The sequence below is a fragment of the Malus sylvestris genome, chromosome 5 (assembly GCF_916048215.2).
Source record: "Malus sylvestris chromosome 5, drMalSylv7.2, whole genome shotgun sequence".
Classification (NCBI taxonomy): Eukaryota; Viridiplantae; Streptophyta; class Magnoliopsida; order Rosales; family Rosaceae; genus Malus; species Malus sylvestris.
In genome coordinates, this window is record NC_062264.1 from 39,410,831 (window position 1) to 39,431,295 (window position 20,465).

A 20,465-nucleotide genomic window follows, 5' to 3' on the forward strand; every position below is an offset into this window, starting at 1 on the left:
ATCATGCAATGCATTTCCTTCCAATTTTTTTGTGATAAACTAATAGATAATTGACTAAATAAATATCCTGCAAAGTTTCAATAAAAATTTCCAAGTTTTTCTTACAATTTCCGTGATTTTTATTTAATTTTTATCGATATCGATAATATCGTGATATTTCTATCGAAATTTCCGTGTTTTTGGACTATCGATATTTCCGATATCATCGACATTTTAGACCTTACTTTATACAGACTAGAATTAGGAAAGTAGAATGTACATATTTCATTTCTTTCATTATTAATTTTCAAAAGAATAATTATATAACTCTATGGGGGTTAGGATTCAGAAACACACCTTTTTTTTTTAACAAACAATATTATCTATACAATGAAGAGGGTGAAAAACACACATTTTTTACACACGTCTTGTGAGGTCCACTCCATAATTGTATTTTAAAGATTCAACCGTCTATCTTTTAATTTTCCCTCAAATATCATCTCTTTGAAAAATCATCCAAATCTGAAGTCATATGATTGGTGGATTAAATTTAGTATTTCTTTGTAAAACCGTATTCGTCTATTTTTTTCATTACAAATGAATGTCTTAATAGTTTTGGGTTTATCTAGTATTTTGCAATATGAATTGAAATATAGATTGTTAATATCGTTGAAATTTATTACAAAGAGGACCCTAAAAAATAACAAAATGCACGAGCTGATGGCTCAATGGTAAATGGCGGATTGCGAGGCTTCCTTCAAACTAAAAACTGGAGGTCTCAAGTTCGAAACTCGCTGCTGGTGTGGAAGCCAGACTTGTGGTCAGAGGGGAGGCTGAAATGCCTTTATGAGTCTTCTCGACCCCCAAAAATGGTGGATAACCGTGACTTGCCACCAATTGTTCCCCTTTTAAAATAAAAATTAAATAACAAAATGTGTGTGAAAAGTTCGTATCCTCGAATCCTAATTATATGTGTGTGTGTGTGTGTGTGTGTGTGTGTGTGTGTGTGTGTGTGTGTGTGTGTGTATTTAAACTCCTCTAACTAAAAAAACAGGGAATAAGAATTTAAATGCAAAAGATTTGGCACACTGCCTTAGCCAACAAACTTCATAAAACTGATATTCTACAATCATCACTAGCGAGGTTACAGGGTGCAAGGAGACGCAGTCGCCCCTCCGGTCCTCAGAAATCACCACAATGATAAAGAATTATGTCCTTCTGATCCTCTGAACTTGCCGAAATCTGCAGTGTAATATCCCACATCGCCCAGGAGAGTGATCCTTAAATGTATATTCTCATCCCTACCTAGCACGAGGCTTTTTGGGAGCTCATTGGCTTCGAGTTCCATAGGAACTCCGAAGCTAAGCGAGAAGACGGCCAGAGCACTCCCATGATGGGCGACCCACTGGGAAGTTGCTCGTGAATTCCCAAAAACAAAACCGTGAGGGAATGGTAAGCCCAAAGGGGACAATATCGTGCTACGATGGTGGAATGGGCCCAGGAAATGATCCGCCCCCAGTCGGGATGTGACATGCAGGCTGCAACTTAGTGCGTTGCGCTATTGGGGTTGTGTTTTATTTTATTTTTTTTAAAACACCGAAGCCTAAACGATGTCGTTTTAAACCTGAGATTGAAAATAAATGAGAATGGCGTCGTTTTGTTGTAAAGTAAAAGGAGCAAACAGGCAGCGACAAAAAAACCAGAAGGAATAAACAGCCACCACCGATCATGGAATCAATATACAGGCATGAGTTGAGACTCCATCACCGGACCATGACATCAACATATAGGCACGGGTTCAAGAACCCAGCGCCAATATTAAAAGCATGTACTCCCGCTGCTTCTCATCAAGGGAAGGTTGGTTAAGGTTATTGTGTAAGATCTTTGATAGGCAATGATCATTTCTTGTTTGGTACTCATTAGATTGGTTTATATATGACAGGACGTTGTTAGTGCTGTTGAAACAGCGTCTGGAAAGACACTTGCTTTTGGTTTGCCCATTTTGCAACGCTTGTTGAATGAAAAAGAAAAGGTTGTAAAGATGTTTTATGAAAAGAGGGAGGAAGCAGAGAAGTTTGCTCCAAACAGTCTTTAGCAGCAGAAGCATACATAGCGGCCAAGTAAATTTGAAGAGAAGCCAACTGATGCGATGAAAGTTAAGCACTCAAATTAAACCCTCTTGTGGTCAAATTGTAGTAATAATGCAAGTAGTGATCGTTCTAAACCGGGGATTAGGAGGGCTTGCTAAAACCTCTAAACTAACTTAAAAACATAAAAACAAAGTTAAAAACGTTTGAATAGACTTAAAGGACTCAAAACAGATTCACAAGACTCAAAACAACTTAAAAACACTCAAAACTGCCTAAAAACACAAACTAGGCAGTTTCTGACTCCAACACAACTTTGGACGAAATTTGGGTTTTGACTTGACTCAAAACACTCTAAAACACAAACAAAACATATTTTAAACACTTTGAAACAAGAAAGTAAAGGGGGGATTTTAGTTTTGATGAATTTGAAACAAACAAACAAGTTATAAAACTAGGCAGATTGTAAAACGAATTTAAGAAATAAGATGATGGATGGATTAGTTAGAGGTCCGTTCTTCACACATGACACACTTGTATATGAATTGATTTCCAATTGTTTTTCAATAAACTATGATGCCAACACCCCAGATTAACCGTGATGCACAAATTAACCCTCAGATTTTCCTTTACTCATTGAATTGGATGAATGCATGCGAAAACCCAAATCATTCTCTAAAAGTCCCCTTTATGAATGCATAATAGAGATACAATTAAAGATCATTACGTTCCATGAAAATCATAAGTGTTGATGAGGCAATTGTAACTATGAATGCATGATACGTTTGCCAAGAATTCAATTAACGCGATTGTAACAAGCAACCTTCACTACTCATGAATATAAACTTGTAACGATTAGGTGAAACTTATTTATATCCTAGCATCAAATTCATGCATGAAAACTAAGTATGCATCATTAATAAACATACACAAATCCGTTATGAATAAAATAGATAATTGAATTGCAATCACAACTTATCAAATCACAATTGGAAGAAATCAATTCATATTGCAAATATATTCATGGTTTTGAATTCTCCTCTAGCCAAAAGAGGTTTAGTTCCTCATACTTGCAATTAAACAGAAACCATTGAAATTAAACAATGAAAACCAAAGTAGAATACACCTAGAATGCTCCAGCAATCCAAATTGAATGACTAGCACAACTCCAAGCAATCCTCCTTCCTTGCAAATATGCGGCACCAAGGTGTAAGTGGTGAATGGATGGTCTCTTGTGGTGGTGGATGGATATAGGTGAGTTATGGTGAAGGGTGGAGAGTTGTGTAGATGATGTGGTGTCTTTGGATGATGGCCCCCTAAATTATGGTGAAGGGTGGATGTATTTATAGGCTAGGGAGATGAGTGTATGGAGTTGTAATGAGTGGATGTAATGGGTGTAGTGGGTGAGTGTTGTGGTAATGAGTGGATGTAATGAGTGTAGTGGATGAATGTTTGGTAATGAGTGGATGTAATGGGTGTAGTGGATGAGTGTTTGGTAATGAGTAGTGTTTGGTAATAATTGGATGTAATGGGTGTAGTGGGTGGATGTTTGGTAATGAGTGGATGTAACGGGTGTAGTGGGTTGTGGTAATGAGTGGATGTAATGGATGTAGTGGATGAGTGTTTGGTAATGAGTGGATGTAATGGGTGTAGTGGATGGATGTTTGGAGAATGGATGTGTTTGGTGAAATGAGTGGATGTAGTGGTAGGTGAATGTGTTGGGTGAAATGAGTGTGCTAAAATGGTTATTTATAAGGAGAGGATGATGCACAAACTTCAAATTTCGTCCATTCCTTTTGCTCCAAGCATCTGCTATCCATTCCATGCCCAAAAATGCTCCAAAATGCACTTATTTGCCACATTAACCATTTGGACCTACAAACACACGAAAATAGCTTAAAATACTAATATAACTACGAACTAACAACATAAATGCCAAGAAACAAGCTAACTAAGTCACATAAATATGCTCCTATCACCAACTTGTGAGCCTAAAATCTTGAGAGAGATATATCTCCTTAATAGTGTTAGAATTTATTTTGCCACCTCCATGACATAGGTAATGAGGATTTTGTTATTAGGAATAAGATTTTTAGAGGACAAAGGGCGTTATTGTGTTATGAGGATTAAGGTTTTCATATGCCATTTTACTATGTTATATAACTGGAGAACCAGCAAATGCACTAAGCAGTAGCCTCATAGATAAATTATAAACGACATTAATATTATCTACTATTGTAACTTATTTGTATTAATAAATTATGAATGATATTAAAATTATCTACTCTAAAAAGGTTGGATTGTCTACTTTCTAAAAAAAAAAAAAAATTCTTTTACGCTTCACCCCTCCCCCAACATTCTTGGCTTCGCCAATAATAATCATCATACCAAAATCCATTAAATGTAACTAATTTGACAATAACAAAACAAAAATGCAATGTAAAGTCTAAATTTGCAAACTGCGATGCAACAGAAATTTCAATCATGTTCGACTTAGAGTTACTAGCATTTCACTCATTGTAATTTTGTCACTCAATTATAAGGGTTCGAGAACCATGGATGGACTTGCCTTATTTGACGTAAAAGGTCAATAAAGAATAAAGCCTATTGACTAGTCCCAAAACTAAAATCAAATAAAACTTCAAACCAAAAGTGAGAAGGAAATTGAAAGTCTTTGTTAGAAGATTTTATGTAGATTGAATGAAATTGTCAAAGTCTCTTGGTCTCACCGTCCGTAGCCCAAGGTAAGTTTGCAAGGATGATTTATTAATGATGAATTGAAATAAAAAACTGTTCGAATTGCCAAAATTTATCAGGAAGAGGGCCCTACAAAATTGGTAACAAATTGTGTGTCAAAAACGTGTGTCATCAGATTCTAACCCTATATGTATGTATTTAAAAAGGGGAATACAAATTTAATTGCAAAAGAATTGACACAGACCCGTGGCCAACAAACTTAACAAAACTATCATACTTAAATCTATTGAATGTAACTATTTTGACAATAACAAAACAAAAACTGCAACGTAAAATCTGAATCTACAAACTGCCATGCAACAAAAACTTCAATCATGTTCGACTTAGGGTTTCTAGTATTTCACTCGTTAAGGACAGAAGGGCAATTTTGTCACTCAATTATAATGGTTCGAGAACAATGGACTTGTCTTATAGACGTAAAGATTAAAATAACAATGTATTACGGTATAGTAGTATTCTTTTTTATTTGAAAGTGAGAGGTCTTAGGTTCAATTCTCGCCAAAGACAAATTTGAACACATTTATTGCTAGCCCATTGTGAGACTTAACCTATTCTCCACCCCTTTAACCACTAGACCAATCTACCATCTATATGTATTATCTTAATTTCTCTTTATTTCTTGTAAAAAAAATCTGTAAAATACCACCGAGGTTTTAAAAAAAAAAAATAGTGATTTTGGCAAATTTTTTTGGACCAAAAAGACATATTTTCTTTTTATTTCAATTTATGCATTCCTTCTTGATTTTCAAGTGTTTTCAATAAATTAAAAGAGAATTAGAAGTCATAAAGAAATAAGAAATTATAAAATAAAAAAAAAAGAGAAAACAAAAGTGTAAAAAGCACCACGCGTATAAGAAAATGTCAAATCCTAAAGCATAAGTAAAACTTAATTACAAATTTATACAGCTAAAATTCAATAAAGTTGTCGTCTTTCCAAGACTCGAAAATTGTGCTCAATGAAATATCCACTTACCTATTCAAGTTGGTCACCAGTTGCTCCTAAGTTGACGGTTCTCACCAAGGTGGCGGCAAGCGTTTGCTGAAATGCCTCAAAGAGGCTTGAAACCTATTGCAGATGGTAGTTGGGCAGTGTGGGCCTCTTTTTTATTTTTATTTTTTTGAGTAGAACAATAATTTTAAAAGGTTAAATAATTATTAGAGATAGTAAAATTAGTGGAGATCGAATTCACAATGAAACGCATATGCATGATTGTTTCTTGTGATTACAATAAGGCATTTTTTTCATTTTTTTTAAATTCTAAATGTACAGCATTTTTATTTCCTCAGTTGGAATTTTAGAATTCTAATTGTGGAAAGAAGATTCCTCAGTTGGATATCTAGACCCTGAAAACTACACGGAAATAATGAGTTGGAATTAGCCTAATTTGATTACTCAAAACTGACTTTTTGACTAAACCCATAAGGCTGGAAATGTTGACAGGCCTAATCATGCATGTATTGGTGGTGGAAAAATGAGCGTGAGGTATATCAAAGTCTATATTCCACTTCACATCGAGTTTAGGAGTCTTATTTGAATAATGTTATTCATACTATGTTTTTATACTATATTTTTATATCATCTTAGACGGCATTTGATATAGACAGTCACATCATTTGAATTAATCGTATTTTTAAATTTAATTCATTATTTAATAAATTAATAATTAAGAAAAACTAGTTAATTAAATGATGATTGTGGTATACGATGAGTCTTTCTCCTTAATTTCCTTGAGTTTTGCAAATTTTTCAAATGATGCGGCTATCCACATCAGATACCACCTAAGATGATATAGAAATATAATATAAAAATATGATATGAATAACATTACTCGTCTTATTTATACAGCATACTGCATACATACATTGTTCACCACGCCGCAATGAGCGAGTGATATGGACCGTGGCTTTGGTTGACAGTTGACTGTGGAAGGGGAGCGTATGATGTGAGTCAAATGATGCGGCTATCCACATCAGATACCACCTAAGATGATATAGAAATATAATATAAAAATATGATATGAATAACATTACTCGTCTTATTTATACAGCATACTGCATACATACACCGTTCACCACGCCGCAATGAGCGAGTGATATGGACCGTGGCTTTGGTTGACAGTTGACTGTGGAAGGGGAGCGTATGATGTGAGTCATTGACCAAGATGATCTAAACGGGTTTTTCTATAGTGCTTCGGAGTAAACACCACATTGACAAATGATAACTGAACCCAGAAAGCTCAAGTTGTGGGAAACGGAGCTAATAAACCTGCACTTGGGGAAGTATACAATGGACCCCAAAACTTTGAGCTATTAGGCTAGGGATCAACTTCTTGTTCTCTTGAACAAATTTTTGATATCATATTAGTAAGGTGTTTGACGCCGTCAATTATGAATAACATGTCAAAAAGATTATCAACACAGTATCGCTATTATTGATACAAATTTGTACTTTAGAGTAATTTCAGCGTGATACTATCTCCTAAGGGATAGTGGATTAAATCCTTCACCCCTCCCCCTTCTCTCTCCAGAATCTCCTCCAGTCCTCCTAAGTCTACTAGGCTATGGGGGAGCCCCTCTAGGCCAGAATTGCCTAACTTAATCCCTGGGTTATGTGCTATCACGCTGACTTCACGTTGACGTCAGTTACTATTAAAAAATTATAAAAATTATTAAAAAATTATTTTTTATTATTTTATTAAAAATAATATTTTAATACGAATTGTATGGGCTATTTAGTTTAAGGGTGATGCACTTAGATAATTATGGTTCATTAAAAACATTTACTATTCATTTGAGGGATTGAATTGCCTATTGCCTCTTAATACAGGATGAACATCTTGCACAGGAAATTTCTGATATATCAATAATGTATCTCAAGTTGACAAAGGTGATGTTTGCATTAGCTCAAACATACGTTGGTGTCTTTTCCCAAAAAAAATAAAAATAAAAAATAAAAGGAACATACGTTGGTTCAAGCTTCTATAAAGCTACACGAGACACTCGTCTACTTCCTCAGCACCACCAAAGAGCCTTTAAACCAGCCAACATAATGCTTCCAATGTTTTCAATTTTTTCTCTTTATCTTTTCCTTGTGCTATCAGCTTCCTGGGCGCATCCTCCACCTTCAACACAAGAAAATTTTATCCAATGCCTCTCACGTTATTCTAAGACTTCCATTCCATTCTCTTCAGACTTTCTCACTCCGAAAAATTCTAGCTTCACCGCTGTTCTCGAGTCTTCTGCACAAAACCTCCGGTACTTGGTCTCCTCAGTGCCAAAGCCGGAGTTTATTTTCACACCGGTGCATGATTCTCATGTGCAAGCTGCTGTCATTTGCGCGAAAAAGCTTCGAATCCATCTCAGGGTCCGAAGTGGAGGCCATGATTACGAAGGCCTCTCCTATGTCTCCCAAATCGAAACACCTTTCCTTGTCGTAGACCTCGCAAAGCTTCGAACCATCAGTGTTGATATCAAATCCAACACTGCATGGGTTCAAGCCGGTGCCACCATTGGCGAACTCTACTACAGAATTGCAGAGAAAAGCAAGACTCTTGGCTTTCCTGCCGGACTCTGCACGAGTCTAGGCGTTGGTGGGCACATAACTGGTGGTGCATATGGCTCCATGTTGAGGAAATATGGCCTTGGTGCTGATAACGCTGTGGATGCTCGAATCATAGACTTTAACGGGAAGATTCTTGATCGAAAAGCAATGGGAGAGGATCTGTTTTGGGCAATTAGAGGAGGTGGAGGAGCAAGTTTCGGTATCATCCTTTGGTGGAAGGTAAAGTTGGTTCCAGTTCCAGCAACCGTGACTGGTTTTGCGGTTCCTAAGACCTTGGAACAAGGCGCCACAAAGCTCCTCTATAGATGGCAACAGGTAGCTCCACTGATTGATGATGCTCTCTTCATCAGAGTTCTCATCAGCAAAACTGGCAATACATCTGTCACAACTCTTTACCAAGCTCAATTTCTTGGAGGTGTTGATAGATTACTCAACGTCATGCAAAAAAGCTTCCCCGAATTGGGTTTGACACGAAAGGATTGTACCGAAATGAGCTGGATCAAATCTGTGATGTACATAGCAGGTTACCCAAGTACAACTCCTCCTGAAGTTTTGCTTCAAGGAAAATCCTCCATGCCCAAGGGCTACTTCAAAGCCAAATCAGACTTTGTCAAGACCCCGATTCCAGAAAAGGGGCTTGAGGGGCTGTGGAAGATGATACTACAAGAATCCTCTCCTCTGATGATTTTGAATCCGTATGGCGGAATGATGAGCAGGATTTCCGAAAGCGCAATAGCTTTTCCTCACAGAAATGTTCTCTTCAAAATTCAGTACGTGACTTTATGGCAAGCTGGAGATAACGAGGCACAGCATATGGATTGGATTAGGAAGCTTTACAATTACATGGGTTCTTATGTCACAAAGTTTCCAAGGCAGGCATATGTGAATTATAGGGATCTTGATTTGGGGACTAACAAGAAGAGTAGCTCAAGTTTCATTAAAGCAAGTTCTTGGGGTTACAGGTATTTCAAGGACAATTTTAATAGACTGGTTAAAATAAAGACCAAAGCCGATCCTCAAAACTTCTTCCGGCATGAGCAGAGCATCCCGCCTCTTCCACGAGGCCGTTACTAGAGATCGCTAGGAGCTATAGATTGTTTTTTGCAGGAGGTTAAGGCTTCGGCCGGTTTGATTAGTGTGTTTTGTTTAAGCTTACTGTTTAACCAATTTTATACAATGAAATAAAATAGTTTAAAGAATAATAATCTGCTTTGCTTAATTTTTTTTTTGTCAAAAAAAGAAAAAAACTTTTGAGTTTTGCTTAATTGATTCCAAGGGTTGTAACAACTTTTGATCTTTCCTTTTCAGACTGATCATTAATGAAGAAATGGGATATTTCAGTTTCTATATGCTTTAATTTACTTGTAGTTACTTTTCTTTATTTTTTCTTTTATTACAAGCAATATTACTATTCTAAGTTAGAGTAAGAGGAGATGAGAGAGTTTGAATGTGGGACGTAATGGGTTAAAGAGGAAAATCCTATATTTACCACTTTGCGATTAGCTTTCTGTTACTAATTCTTGGTAGATTTTAAGAGAGAAATTGAAGTATATATAAAGCAGCTAGTAGAAGCATTTGCAGTGAAAGCAAACCTCAGGTTCAACAACACGAATGTAAAGATCCAATACATCGTTACACCAGACAATATGATCAGCCCAACACTATTCCTTTTGGGATGCAAGTACAGCCAATGAGGAACCCCAAAGTTGCTATCCGAATTTAAATGTGTTATATAAATAAAAATTTAAATAATGAATAAGAGATTATCTCTTTGATGAAGATTAGTGTTTGCTAAACCACAAGCATAAACCATTTCCCAAAACAATAAACTTATAGTAGGGTGAATCTATTACATTTTACCAGTAAAAGATACTACAAAAGAGTAAGCAGTTGGAGGTAGGATTATCTCCCTTCCTATTCTCATTTCCTTCCTTCCCCTCCTTTTACATATTATTTTTTTTCTTATTGTTTCTATAAAAAAATCAATACAAAATATTGACGTAGTTTAATCATAACCGTTCAAATAGGATATGAGAGAAGTAAAAAGAGATTATGAGGGGAGAAAATACCTGCTGCAGAATAGGAACAAAACTAGAAGGAATATCAGCTGACTTGGCTAAACTCTGCTTATGTAAATGTGGAACATATGGTGTAACTTGTATCATTGCACCCTGGAATTGTTGGCCGGCTTCTGGTTGGACAAAATACGAAATTAACAAATAACAAAGAATGTCACTGGATAGTGGATATGGAAATTAAATAATCACTGGATAGTGGATATGGAAATTAAATAAGACGAGAGGGAGGATTGAGGAGAGGAGATTCAGTCTTGAGTCTGGGAGAGTCTTCAAAAAAGTGAACTGGGTGAGGTCTGCTTTAAAGCTCGTGAAACACGTTGCTTAAAACTCAAAGCCCGCGTCATGCAAAATCAAATAAACTCATGCTTAATTGCTAAATAACCATTCTCTAAATAAAATATAATGTTAATTATTGTAACTAATTCAATCCCAATATTCCATCAAATAATAAAATAAGAAAAATTAAGTCCTCTGATTGATCGGTAGACACTGTCCCACTCAATTTTGAAAGCAATTTAGACTACTCTCTGCTAATCAGTCTTTTATTTTATTTTTCTGTGCATAATTTCGAAAGTAATCTGATTTGATGTATAGCTGCCCTAATTTTAATTTTCTCATGCACGATGGAGAGGAGTACGTGGAGACACATATCCTCAATGTTTGGGGCCACAACCTTAAAATAATTAAAGTTGCTGGGGGTCAAATTATTGAGGTTAAATCTATGAAAAGAGTTGGGAGCCACAAGCTTAAAATTATTGAAGTGGTTGGGAGTCAAATAATTGAGCTTCAATCTATGGAAAGGGTTAATAAAAAAGGAACCGGATTTCTTTCGAATCCATCAAAATTGAGCTCACTAATCAATGAATCTGGACCGTTGAAATTTGATCCAACTACAATTATTATAACTTTAGAGGGACCCCTTATTTGTAGCAGTTGGATCAAATTTCAACGGTCCGGATTCATTAATTAGTAGGCTTAGTTTTAAAGGATCCGGAGGGGATCCGATTCTAGTAGAAAAGGAGGGAGCCAAAGGTTACTTAGATCATCTCAAATAAAGAGAGTTAAAGTTTATCCAAAGTTATTCCATGACTTCTCTCCTCTTCATGAGAGTTCCTTCTCCCCTTGTGAGAGTTTGTTTTTAACTGCTTCCTCCCTCTTCCGTCGCTGGCTCTGGCTGTGTCCAAGGTCGGTGGCTGTCTCCTGTTTCTCTGTTTTTTCTTTTATTTTCTGCATGATCGTTGGCCTACGTTTTGTCCCCGTTGTTTCGGCCCAATCTACTTGCACTCCTAGCTTTGATCCCCTCTTCTTCCAATCTCAGTTTCCCCTTCACATCCTTATTTCTCTTCCTTCACCATCCTATCCATCAATCCTTGCTCTATCCTTCCTCTGTCTCGCTCAATTTGGGCTCTGCAGGCCACTTTTCTTCACGTGACTTGTCGCGACCTCTCGGAAGGTGCATACGGCTATGGCTTCGATGGAAACACCACCACCTTTCCATGTGTATGCCTTTATTGGCATTGTTACTGGTGGGATCTCCTTCCTTCTGGTTTCCTTTAATATGTGGCTCATATCTAGTTGGTACTTGATGGAGGCAGTTGTGGGTAGGGATGGGCAACGGTTATGGCGGGCGTGTAACCGCGGTTATTTATCCATAACCGTTTATTCTCATACCAGCATAACTGTTTACCCGTTGGGTAATTGCCTAAACGATTATACCCATAACCATAACCGTTTATAAATGATTAACCATACCCATAATCGTGTACCCATTTAACCATAACCGTTTAGTACCCGTTTACCAATTTATCATTTTTAACCCGTTTATCCTTTTTTTTTTTACCATTTACTCCTTTTTCCCCGTCTACGTGTTTTTTTAACAACTTGAAAATTAAAAAAGAAAAATTTGTCATAATTTTCTTTTTCTAACAATTAAACACTGTTATAAGTACATTCATCGTACAATTCCGCATTTTAATTTTTTAAGTCTTTATACCATTCCAATAATTGAAATAATAGTTTACGGACAAAATTTTTAACTGTTAACAATAAAGGTAATATAAAATTTGCTAAGTATTCTTGGGATACGAAAACTGTTAAAAGACAATATTCCTGGGTTATTTAACTTGGAATGTAAAGTATTAACATAATATATATAATGGACCATGAAATTTAAAGTTATTAAGACAAACTATATTATATTAGCTACAAAAATCATGCACTATAATCAATAGCATTGATCTAAGTTCCGAACATGGTTTGTGTTAATTTTACATATATAAAATAAATGGGTAAACGGTTACCCGTTTATAACCGCGGTTAATACCCATAACCGCTCATTTAAATTTTGAGGGGTAAACGGTTATATCCATAACCGTTTATTTATTTAAACGGTTACCCATAACTGTAACCGTGAAATTTAAATGGACGAGTAACCGTGTTTACCCATAACCGATGGGTATTTGCCCAACCCTAGTTGTGGAGATGCACAATGGTGGATTCCGGTCGATGGCAATTGTGGAGCTGGCTGCTTCGGCTTGCTGTCTTTTTTTGTTTTCCTATTTGGGCCCAATTCTCTGTTTGGACTTTGTTTTGCTTGGAGGCCTTATTTTTATTTTGTGCTGGTCTTGTAATTGAGCCTCCTATTTTGTAAAGTTGTTGGGTTGTTAATGAAGACATTGGTCCCCAAAAACAAAAACAAAAACAAAAAACAAAAAAAAGGAGAGTTAAAAGGTTTAAAAGTAAAAAAATAATTAATTTATACAAAAACTCATTCCTAACTGATGACTGAGTTATAATTCTATGGAATCCACCAGATCATTACTTGAAAACACATAACAGAATAACAATAATTGATTTAAATTCAACAGCTATATTTGAAAACATATAACAGTAGTTTAATTAAATTAACTAACAAATTTATAGTATAAGCTTAAAATTAATAAATTCTTGAGGAAAATATGTTTAATCCTTTCAGTTATAGATGATATATGAGTATGACTTGATTTAAAAATAATTTGTTTACTGATTATAATTTTGAACATAACTATGTTCATTTTTTTTCAGTTGTAGATGGCTTTTAAGGCCCGTGAATAGCTCCGCTCCGACCTTCAGTGATAGGCCAACTGAGATTCGGATATTTCCTTGTTGATATATGATCACGGTGTCCCCTCAGTTGATGCAAACTCCTGTATATATGCTATTTATCTCCACATCAAGAGAGAGAAGAAAATAGAAATGATAAGCTGCCATATACATGAAGAATTTTCAAAAGATGTGACTTTATTTATTTATTTAATTTAATTGCTAAAATTATATAAGGGTGTGCACTGCTTATTTTTGTCATTTTTTTTTTTTGCATTACATGTATCTTAAGATGTTTTAAACATATTTAAAAATAGAGAAATTGAATCACATTATTGCTAGTCTATTGTGATGAACTAATTATGAAAAAATAAAAATAAAAAAATAAAAAAACTGTACAAAAAATTAATTATTAAAAAAAAGACTATTAAAATGATGAAAATGCTTCTATCTTATTTGATGTATTATTTTGGGATGACTTTGAAGTTTTTTGTCTTGGGAACATTTTTGTCCAAATATTTTTTGTTGAAACTTCGTGACACCAAAATCACTATTCACCTTTTCTATTGGCTTTATATATAAGATAATGGTAGAGATATCAATTTTTAAAATCAAATTTGCAAACCAAATGACATGTCACCAATAAGAAATAAGCAAGTTAATCGATACTTAATTAATAATCTAATCAATTACAACCGCATCATTGGTATACAAATTTGGTTTGAAAAATTTGAACTCCCTAGCATTACCAATTAAATTATTTTTCTTGACTCCACCAGTTGTGTTCATGCTACTTTAACTGATTGATTTAAAGGTCTAATTATAAATAAAGTTCATACTACTGTAGTCGTTGGGCAACTTGCTAATAAACTGCTGAAAGGATTCTAATTCTGGAAAATACAAATCATGCGAACTTCGATTTTTCGAATGCCAACAGGACGTTGTGGCCGGTCATGAATGAAGATGAGGCCGGCCTAATGATTTAGGTCTTTAGAGGAGAGATTTTTTAGTATGATCGGAACACGAGATGGTATACCATATGTCATTATAAAAATTGTGGGATATATGTGTTAAAAAGTTAATAACTTAAAAAATAAAATTTCTCACCACTTATATAAAAACACGTGGTGTACCACCCTTATTCCGAGCACAATGAAAAATTCTTCTATTTGGAGGAAGATGGAGTAGATAACTATAATGATTTAGGTCATGTTAGGTAATATGAAAACAATGTAAATTAATATAGCAGACTACGTCTGCATTAGCTCACTGAGAGTGAGAGGCCTTCTTGCTTCTATAAAGCAACAAAGGAACTAGGACATTTTCTCAACACCAGCAAAGAAAGTAAAACAAGCCAAAAAAAATGCTTCCGATCTTTTCAATTTCTTCAATTTTTCTTTTTCTTTTGCCATCAGCTTTGTGGGCACATCCTCCACTATCAACACAAGTTAATTTTATCCAATGCCTGTCACATAAATCTAAGACTTCTATTCCATTCTCTACCACCTTTTTCACTCCAAAAAATTCTAGCTTCACATCTGTTCTTGAATCTTCGGCACAAAACCTCAGGTACTTGGTCCATTCAGTGCCGAAGCCAGAGTTTATTTTCACACCACTGCATGATTCGAAAGTTCAAGCGGCTGTCATTTGCTCGAAAAAGCTTCGAATACATCTCGGGGTCCGAAGTGGAGGGCATGATTATGAAGGCCTCTCTTATGTATCCCAAATTGAAACACCTTTCATTGTTATAGACCTTGCTAAACTTCGATCGGTCAATGTTGATATCAAATCCAACACTGCATGGATTCAAGCCGGCGCCTCCATTGGTGAAGTCTACTACAGAATCGCAGAGAAAAACCAAACTCATGGCTACCCTGCCGGGCTTTGCACGAGTCTAGGCATTGGCGAGCATATAACTGGAGGTGCATATGGTTCCATGATGAGAAAATATGGCCTTGGTGCTGATAACGCCATTGATGCACGAATCATAGACGTTAATGGGCAAATTCTTGATCGAAAAGCAATGGGAGAGGACTTGTTTTGGGCAATAAGAGGAGGTGGAGGAGCAAGCTTTGGAATCATCCTTTGGTGGAAGATAAAGTTGGTTTCAGTTCCAGCAAATGTGACAGTTTTTTCAGTTGCCAAGACCTTGGAACAAGGTGCCACAAAGCTCCTCCATAGATGGCAACATGTAGCTCCATTTCTTGATGAAGATCTCTTTATCAGAGTTCTCTTACAAGTATCCAATGATACCATTACTGCCAGTAAAACTGTCACAACTGTTTACCAAGCTCATTTTCTGGGAGATTCTAAAAGATTACTTAGGGGTGGTTTGGTAGTGAGGTGCTTAAAAAAAAGCACCCATGAAAAAAAGCTGTGACGGTTTTAGTTGTTTGGTAAACTAAAAAAAATGGCTTATTTTGGAAGCTGCTGTGAGAATAAGCTGAAATCAAAGGAAAAAGCTGAAACTGCTATTTGTAGCTTTGGAAAACTGGTTTTTTTTTCAAAGCACACGGAGCTACAGTGCTCCTTTAATGAAAAGACCCACTATCAGACTATTTTTTTTCTTTTTCCAAAAGCACTTTTACAAAAAAGTTTACGAAACATTCTGCTGATTTATTTCACATCCGCTTATTCTCACAGCAGTTTTTTTTCAAAGCACAGCAATACCAAACCAGCCCTTAATGTCATGCAAAAAAGCTTCCCTGAATTGGGTTTGACAAGAAAAGATTGTACTAAAACAAGTTGGATTGAATCGGTGCTATATATAGCAGGGTACCCAAGTGGAACCCCTACTGAGATTTTGCTTGAAGGAAAAGCTACCCTACCCAAGGTCTACTTCAAAGCCAAGTCAGACTTTGTCAAGAATCCGATACCAGAAATTGCGCTTAAGGGGCTATGGAAGAGGTTGCTGGAAGAGCCCTCTCCACTGATGATTTTGAACCCATATGGGGGAATGATGAGCAAGATTTCTGAAAGCGCAATCCCTTTTCCCCATCGGAAAGTTCTTTTTAAAATTCAGTACGCGACTGTATGGCAAGCTGGAGATAATGAGTCAAAGCACATGGATTGGATTAGGAAACTTTACATTTACATGGGTCCTTATGTCACAATGTTTCCAAGGCAGGCATATGTGAATTATAGGGATCTTGATTTGGGGACTAACAAGAAGAGCAACACGAGCTTTATTGAAGCAAGTTCTTGGGGTTACAGGTATTTCAAGAGCAACTTTAACAGATTGGTAAAAATTAAGACCAAAGTTGATCCTGATAACTTCTTCCGGCATGAGCAGAGCATTCCGCCTCTTCCATGAACTCGAGGCCATTACTAGAGCCAGGAGCTAGACTGATTTTTGCAGCGTATTAAGCATTTAATTGGTTTGATTGGTGTGCCTTTTTTAAGCTTACTGTTTAACCAATTTTGTGCAACAATAAAAATTTCAAAGCAGTCTCTTTTGTCTCTAGTCTCAACATTCAGCTACTATAGAAAAGGTAATGCAACTAATATGCACTATGGATTAATGGATTTATTCTAGCAAATAACTTAAATAGTAGTTCTTTTCAATGGCTTAGCCCGTAAACATGGGTTAGACTGGTTGGTTAGGCAGTGTGCAAACACACTTTTGCTCAAGTTATGTGAAAAAGAATTTACAAATTATACTGATCAACTAATTTGATAATAATTCTCAACATAATATAGGCACCCTCAAGCTCACAAAGGTTTTTACTTCAACTAATTCAAAGGGTCGTAACAAAAGTTATACTTCTTTTTTAGTTTTCCTTTGGTCAACTTGCTAACTGACCATTGACTTTTTTTTTTTTTTTTGACAACGCTGACCATTGATTGTGTTTCAAGAAAATGTACTCGAAACATTCATTAAACACAAAAGCACAATTCTTTATTTATAACCGATATCATTATTAAGGAAATTTATTGAGCTTTCAGTTTCAATGTGCTTTAATTTGTTTCCAGTTACAAAATTCTTTACAGATTTTAAGAGAGAATTTAAAGTTTAAATTAAGCAGCCAACAGAAGCAATATTGGAGTGGGAAGCAAAAATGCCTCACCTTCTAACATTTGCAGTAGTTTCTCTCTTCTTCTCGGTTTCTTCTGCAAGATATAACCTCATCCATGAATTGAATTTTGATAGTTGCTTTAGCTTCCATTCGAAAGAATCTTCAACCAACGTAAGCACAATTTTGCTCGATACTCATTCCCCTTCATTTTCATCCGTCTTTGAGTCCTCCATCCAAAACCTCAGATTCAACAGCACGAATCAGAAGCTTCTATACATCATCACACCGTATCTATACGAACACGTGCAAGCTGCCATCATTTGTAGTAAAATACATCGTCTGCAGGTTAGGATTCGAAGCGGGGGTCAATACTATGAGGCCCTCTCTTACAAAGCAGATGTACCCTTCATCTGTTGTGCGGAAGCGTCAAATATGAAACCAATAAACTACAACGGCAAAATATGATAAGACAAATAATCCAAAAGACACAAGGATTTATACTGGTTCGGCGTAAGCCTACATCCAGTTCCGAGACGGCGAGGAAATTCCACTAATATCACAAGGAGATTACAAATAGAGTTTTAACTCTCAAACCCAAATCCCACATACACCCAATAGCTCTCACTAAAACAAAGAACAAATGGAGAAAATGGAAACATATACCAAATTCCTTCTCTCACAAAAGCCACAACATGTAGCACAAATATCTTTGATTGAGTGATCACTAACAAAGGGGGAAGGCAGCAACTCTATTTAAAATGGGAGAGCCGAATGCTCTCTCCTCTGCTCACTGATTAGAGCTGTCAACAGACAACTCCCTTTTTTCTCCTCTACTGCCGCTCCCACTTCACCAAAGGCATAACCAAAAACATATAATAAACAAAAGGAACAAAACCATAATTGCCACATATTCTTTGCCTTTGTAAAAGCCACAAATCAAGTGCTAGACATCATAATGATGTCCCCCTTTTCCTTATTCTATTTTATTAGCCGAAAGGTATTTTGGCTTGTTGTCCACTTGGTCACAAATCCAACATCATCATATCTCGTCAAGCTTAATAAAGTTAAAGTCAACAGAGGAAAACGTACTGCATGGGTTCAATCCGGTGCAACACTTGGTGAGCTTTACTACCATGTTGCCAACGAGAGCAGAGGCAAACTTGGTTTCACAGCCGGTGTTTGCCCTACTATTGGTGTTGGTGGACATATCAGCGGCGGAGGGCAGGGCGTATTGATGAGGAAATTTGGGCTTTCAAGTGACAATGCTGTGGATGCAATCGTGGTCACAGCAGACGGAGCTGTTGTTGACAGACAATCGATGGGGGAGGACTTATTTTGGGCCATTAGAGGAGGTGGAGCTGCAAGCTTTGGAGTTGTACTTGAATGGAAGATCAAGTTGGCTCCGGTCCCCCCGAAGGTCACGGTTTTCACAATCCCCAGAACCCTAGAACAAAAGGCAACCAAATTGGTTCACAGGTGGCAAGCCATTGCTCCCAAGTTTCATAAAGATCTGTTCATAAGAGTCATTCTTTTTGTGGGAAAAGGTTCACAAGGTGGGAAAACAATCCAGGCCAATTTCAATGCCTTGTTTCTTGGCACCACTGATCAACTAGTCCCCTTGATGCAAAAGAGCTTTCCTGAGTTGGGTTTGAAACCTGAGGACTGCAAGGAAATAAGCTGGATTCAATCTATTTTCTACATCAATGGTGAGGATCCCGGACAGCCATTAGAGCTTTTGTTGGACAGAAACCATGTCCAAAAGGGCTTCTTCAAAGCCAAAAGTGATTTTGTGACAAAACCTATCTCAGAAAAGCACTTAGAAGCCATATGGAAGGTGATGCAAGATGGTGACGCTCCTGGTATAATGATTTGGGATCCGTATGGTGGACAAATGGCTGAGATTCCAGAAGATTTTACTCCGTTTCCACATAGAGCTGGAGTCTTGTACAACATTCAGTACGTCATTAAGTGGTTTGAGGGGGGAGCTTTGGCTGAGAAGAAGCATTTGGAGGGGATCAATAGGGTTTACAATTTCATGGCTCCATTTGTGACTAAAAACCCTAGGGCTGCATATATTAACTACAGGGATTTGGACATTGGAAGAAATATCAAGGGAACTTTGGAGGAAGCTAAGGTTTGGGGTGAAAAGTATTTCAAACGAAATTTTGAGCGATTGGCTAAGATAAAGGGTGAGGTTGATTACGAAAATTTCTTCAAAAGCGAGCAAAATTTTGTACCAATTTAAGAGTTGTTGGATTTTAGAATCAAATTGACAAATTTTAATATGACCGTCCATCTTTCTTTTTCTTTTCTTCAATAGATAAGCTAGTATTATTGATAATCAAATACGAATGCCCAATTTAAGAGTTGAATTTTAGAATCAAGTTGACAAGTTTCCTAATAGCATAATGCGTGTGCCCTCCTTTGATAACGAACCTTTATAGTCTAAACGTCATAATCATAACCATTCAATTTCTTTATCATTATCTAAATAGGCAAAAAATAATTCTTTTAACTATTTATATGCATAAAACAAGTGGATGGTTTATCATGAGGATGATACTTATTACCAAAACCATTGATTTATTAACACACAGATGACTAAACGATCTCTAAATTCAATAATTTGTTGCAGATATAATATTTAGATGATGATAAACAAAATGAACATTACACTTATGATGTTCAAATAATAAAAATTTGTTAATCGTAAATAGAGGGACAAGTCTCATAAAAACACAAGCTTGGGATGATGTGTGCTTAATTAAGGGGGTTAAGTTTGATTGGTTATTTCCGATTCGTTATTGGGGTAACCACCAGTAAACACACCCCCCCTTGGTGTCCATGAACTCGCCCACCCAAGGAAGTATTTTTGTGGCAAGTGGTCATTTACCACATTAGTGAA

At 36.4% G+C, this 20,465-nt stretch overlaps 3 protein-coding genes and 1 long non-coding RNA gene across 4 annotated transcripts; 3 read left to right on the forward strand and 1 right to left on the reverse strand.

The window, feature by feature from the left end:
* Positions 1-7,817: 7,817 nt before the first annotated feature.
* Positions 7,818-9,734, forward strand: LOC126624292 (berberine bridge enzyme-like 15). The gene has a single exon (XM_050293329.1). It carries the CDS (start codon positions 7,873-7,875, stop codon positions 9,457-9,459), a length of 1,587 nt encoding a protein of 528 aa, XP_050149286.1. The 5' UTR covers positions 7,818-7,872; the 3' UTR covers positions 9,460-9,734.
* Positions 9,735-10,134: 400 nt separating this feature from the next.
* On the reverse strand, positions 10,135-10,750 carry LOC126624293 (uncharacterized). The gene is made up of 2 exons (XR_007624041.1): positions 10,683-10,750; positions 10,135-10,651 (listed from the first exon to the last, which is right to left on the reverse strand). It is a non-coding gene; the product is annotated as an uncharacterized LOC126624293 (long non-coding RNA).
* Positions 10,751-14,907: 4,157 nt separating this feature from the next.
* Positions 14,908-16,857, forward strand: LOC126624268 (berberine bridge enzyme-like 26). The gene is made up of 2 exons (XM_050293303.1): positions 14,908-15,871; positions 16,223-16,857. The coding sequence occupies exons 1-2, from the start codon at positions 14,908-14,910 to the stop codon at positions 16,855-16,857; spliced, it is 1,599 nt and encodes a 532-aa protein (XP_050149260.1).
* A 507-nt stretch (positions 16,858-17,364) lies between these two features.
* On the forward strand, positions 17,365-19,863 carry LOC126622894 (tetrahydroberberine oxidase-like). The gene is made up of 2 exons (XM_050291580.1): positions 17,365-18,016; positions 18,558-19,863. Exons 1-2 carry the CDS (start codon positions 17,603-17,605, stop codon positions 19,803-19,805), a joined length of 1,662 nt encoding a protein of 553 aa, XP_050147537.1. The 5' UTR covers positions 17,365-17,602; the 3' UTR covers positions 19,806-19,863.
* Positions 19,864-20,465: the final 602 nt, after the last annotated feature.